Source organism: Plectropomus leopardus, unplaced genomic scaffold (assembly GCF_008729295.1).
Source record: "Plectropomus leopardus isolate mb unplaced genomic scaffold, YSFRI_Pleo_2.0 unplaced_scaffold26980, whole genome shotgun sequence".
In the NCBI taxonomy this organism is placed as follows: Eukaryota; Metazoa; Chordata; class Actinopteri; order Perciformes; family Serranidae; genus Plectropomus; species Plectropomus leopardus.
The window spans coordinates 163-3,284 of record NW_024629357.1 but is presented as its reverse complement, the minus strand read 5'-3'; the positions used below and the strand labels follow the sequence as shown (position 1 = coordinate 3,284).

The 3,122-nt window shown below is 38.4% G+C and overlaps 1 protein-coding gene across 1 annotated transcript; it reads left to right on the top strand.

Annotated features, from left to right (window-relative positions):
• Positions 1-42: 42 nt before the first annotated feature.
• kiaa0930 (KIAA0930 ortholog) lies at positions 43-2,167 on the top strand (the record flags this gene model as incomplete). Its single annotated transcript, XM_042480974.1, has 3 exons — positions 43-210; positions 706-846; positions 1,979-2,167. Coding segments are annotated over 3 exons (498 nt in total), but the record flags the coding sequence as incomplete, so codon positions are not given.
• Between the last annotated feature and the right edge of the window lie 955 nt (positions 2,168-3,122).

Below are 3,122 nucleotides of genomic sequence, written 5' to 3'. Positions count from 1 at the left end.
GCAGACGCTCACACACTCTGCAGACGCTCACACACTCTGCAGCCGCTCACACACTCTGTCTGCTCGCTCCACGAGTGTCCATCTTTAATCACTCTGGTGTTTTCACAGGAAGTGTTTGCGTCTCCCAGCAAACACGCCATGGACAGCAAAGGAGAGGAGTCCAAGATGAGCTACCCGAACATCTTCTTCATGATCGACAACTTCGAGGAGGTAACTGACACTAAAAAGTCATCGATATGAATGTGAAAACTTTATCCTGTGTGGGCACAGTTTTACCTGCATGAACTCTGCAAAATAGTGGTAGTATAAACGTTATTTTTTACAGCTCGTTTTTCCTCTCGGCGGTCGGACCCCACAGCAGCTGAAAGTGTCCAGAGATCCCGTCGATCCCGTCGAGGCCGTCGGTGTAATGAAGCGTGACTCGATGCTTTTTCACTCCATTTAAAAACCGGCTCCTGCACTAACACCTGCTTTTATTGGTCGACTGCAGGCGAAAACAGCAGATTTCTCTCCCGGGAGGAAATCAGTGAGCGAGGAGAAAAGTGCTGACTGTGTATTCAGCCAAACAACAAACTCTGGTTCTCAAAGTGTCCTCACAAACATAGAAAGACGGTGGGGGGGATTTGGGAGCTTGTTTATGGGGACTTTTGGGGTGCTGTGTGGCAGAATGGGTGCAGGTGTAAAATCTGATTATTGTTCGTGCAGGTGTTCAGCGACATGACGGTGGGCGAGGGCGAGATGGTGTGTGTGGAGCTGGTGGCGAGCGACAAGAGTAACACCTTCCAGGGCGTCATCTTTCAGGGCTCCATCCGCTACGAGGCCCTGAAGAAGGTCTACGACAACCGGGTGAGAGCTGAATCCCAACCTGCTGTTTTTTTAACATGTTCACATTTTTGCTAATGTTTGAACTCAAAGTTCCTCATCCAAGGTGATTAAAAACAAATTTAACAAACAGTTTATTTTCTTTTTTTGAAGGTTCTGTGTGAAACTTTTAGAAAACTCTTTGCTGTTATCGACGCTGTTGGTCTTTAGCCAAACTAAAACCAAATTTGATCTATTTCTTTCAAAAACATGAGAGAAAGACAGTGAGCAACAAAAGATATAAATTTCCCAAAAATCATCAAGAAATTCATAAAAAAATACAAGATCATTACCTGAAAATTGGTTTACAAAAATAAAATAAAATAAAACAAAACAGTGACCTGGAAAAAGTTCTTTAAAATTCTGTAACATCATTTTAAATATGTAATTATTGTGATTTTTTTATTCTTTGCTGGCAATTTTGTCCAAAACCTGCATTTATTTCCTCAGTTCGAGATATAAGATCAGATAAAACCCAAAGGAAATTATTGTGCCAGAGATCGCTCAAAAGCACAGAAATTTTAGAAAACCTTTTGCTTTTATTTACTCAGTTGGTCTTTAACTCTTTGAAACCAAATTTACTTAATTTTTTTCAAAAACATACAAAGAGGGCAATGAGCAACAAAAGGAGAAATTAACTAAAATTAGCAAGAAACTTATTTTAAAAAGTATAAGAAATTAATGGGAAAAAAAGTTTAATAAAAAGAAAAAAATATATATTTTTAAAGGAAATTACCTGGAAAAGCTGCTTAAAAATAATAATTCTGTAACATAATTTTAAATATGTAATTATGATTGTTATAAATATTTTTTTCCTTTAGATTTTTACTTTTCCTTAGACATTGACCCACAGCTTTAAAAAAATAAATAAATAAATAAATTCTAGATCTACTTTTTCTTGCATTGTATTTATTGTTCCTTTTTATATTTTTTTGGTCTTGTTTTATATCTTGTGCACATTGTTTTTAGCTTAATTACAGTTTTTTTTATTGTAAAGCATGTTGTAGCTTTGAGGAAGAAGAAAATACTGTAGTAAAAAAAAACCTGTATAATGTATGTGTTTATCATTATCATGTTTTCCTGCATATTGACGCTCGTCGGTGTGTTTGTGCGGCAGGTGAGCGTTGCGGCGAAGATGGCCCAGCGGATGTCTTTCGGCTTCTACAAGTACAACAACATGGAGTTTGTGAGGATGAAGGGTCCGCAGGGCAAAGGTCACGCCGAGATGGCCGTCAGCCGGGTGCCGACAGGCGACACCTCCCCCTGCGGCACCGAGGAGGACCAGGTGTCGCCCATGCACGAGAGGGTGAGCAAAACAAGCGCACACATACAAACGCAGACAGAGAGCAAATATTACACTCAAGTACTGCAGTTTAGAAATACAAGAGCTTTATTATACTTCCAGCCCAGTCAGAAGGAAATATTTTTACTGTATTACATTTATTTATTTAGTTTTAGTTACTTTTATATCCAGATTATTAATACAAAATATAACAAATAATAAAGTGTTAGTATAGGTTAAAGTACTCAGCAGTAAATCAGTAAACTCATTAAAATGAGCTCCACCTGACAAACACGTACAAGAAGAAATAAATCATTAAATATCTCCAAGAAGAATCATGAAAATATTCAAGCTCGCTCTGCTTTCATGAAGTTTTGTTTTTGCAGTGTCTAATTTATCAAACACAAACGTTTCCATCGGGTTTGTAGACTTTTATTTATTTTTTTCACTTCCTCTCAGGGCTTCCATAGCTATAAGAAACTATGAAAAAATACCTGAAATCAAATCAACAACTTTGTGATCCTTTTCTGTAAAAATGAAGGAAAACAGACATAAATATCAAACTCATTTTTCTTTCAAACATTTCTCGGTGTTTGCAGACTTTAATTTTGTAGGATTCATTAGAAAAAGGCTGAAATTCCAGTTTTTGTTCCTTTTTAATCAAATCTGAGGTTGTTGAAAGCATCTTAAACCCGACAAATACTCTGAATTCACAAAGCAGGAACTCCGAACTTCCCATTTTGTCGACTTACAAGTTGTTTTGGAGTTTGAGTTCACTTCCTGTCCGTGTGCGGCCGCCGAGACACAGAACAGAAAACAGCAGAAAGCTTCAGCTCAGTCGACTGTCAGCCGCACGAAGCTTCGGCGAGCTGCGCACAAAGACACGAAATCAGGCCGCGATCAATAATAAATGCTGCTGGATGGATTCTGCATCATTTAACAGTCTGTCCCCCAGATGTGTCTCACAGACGTCTGACGG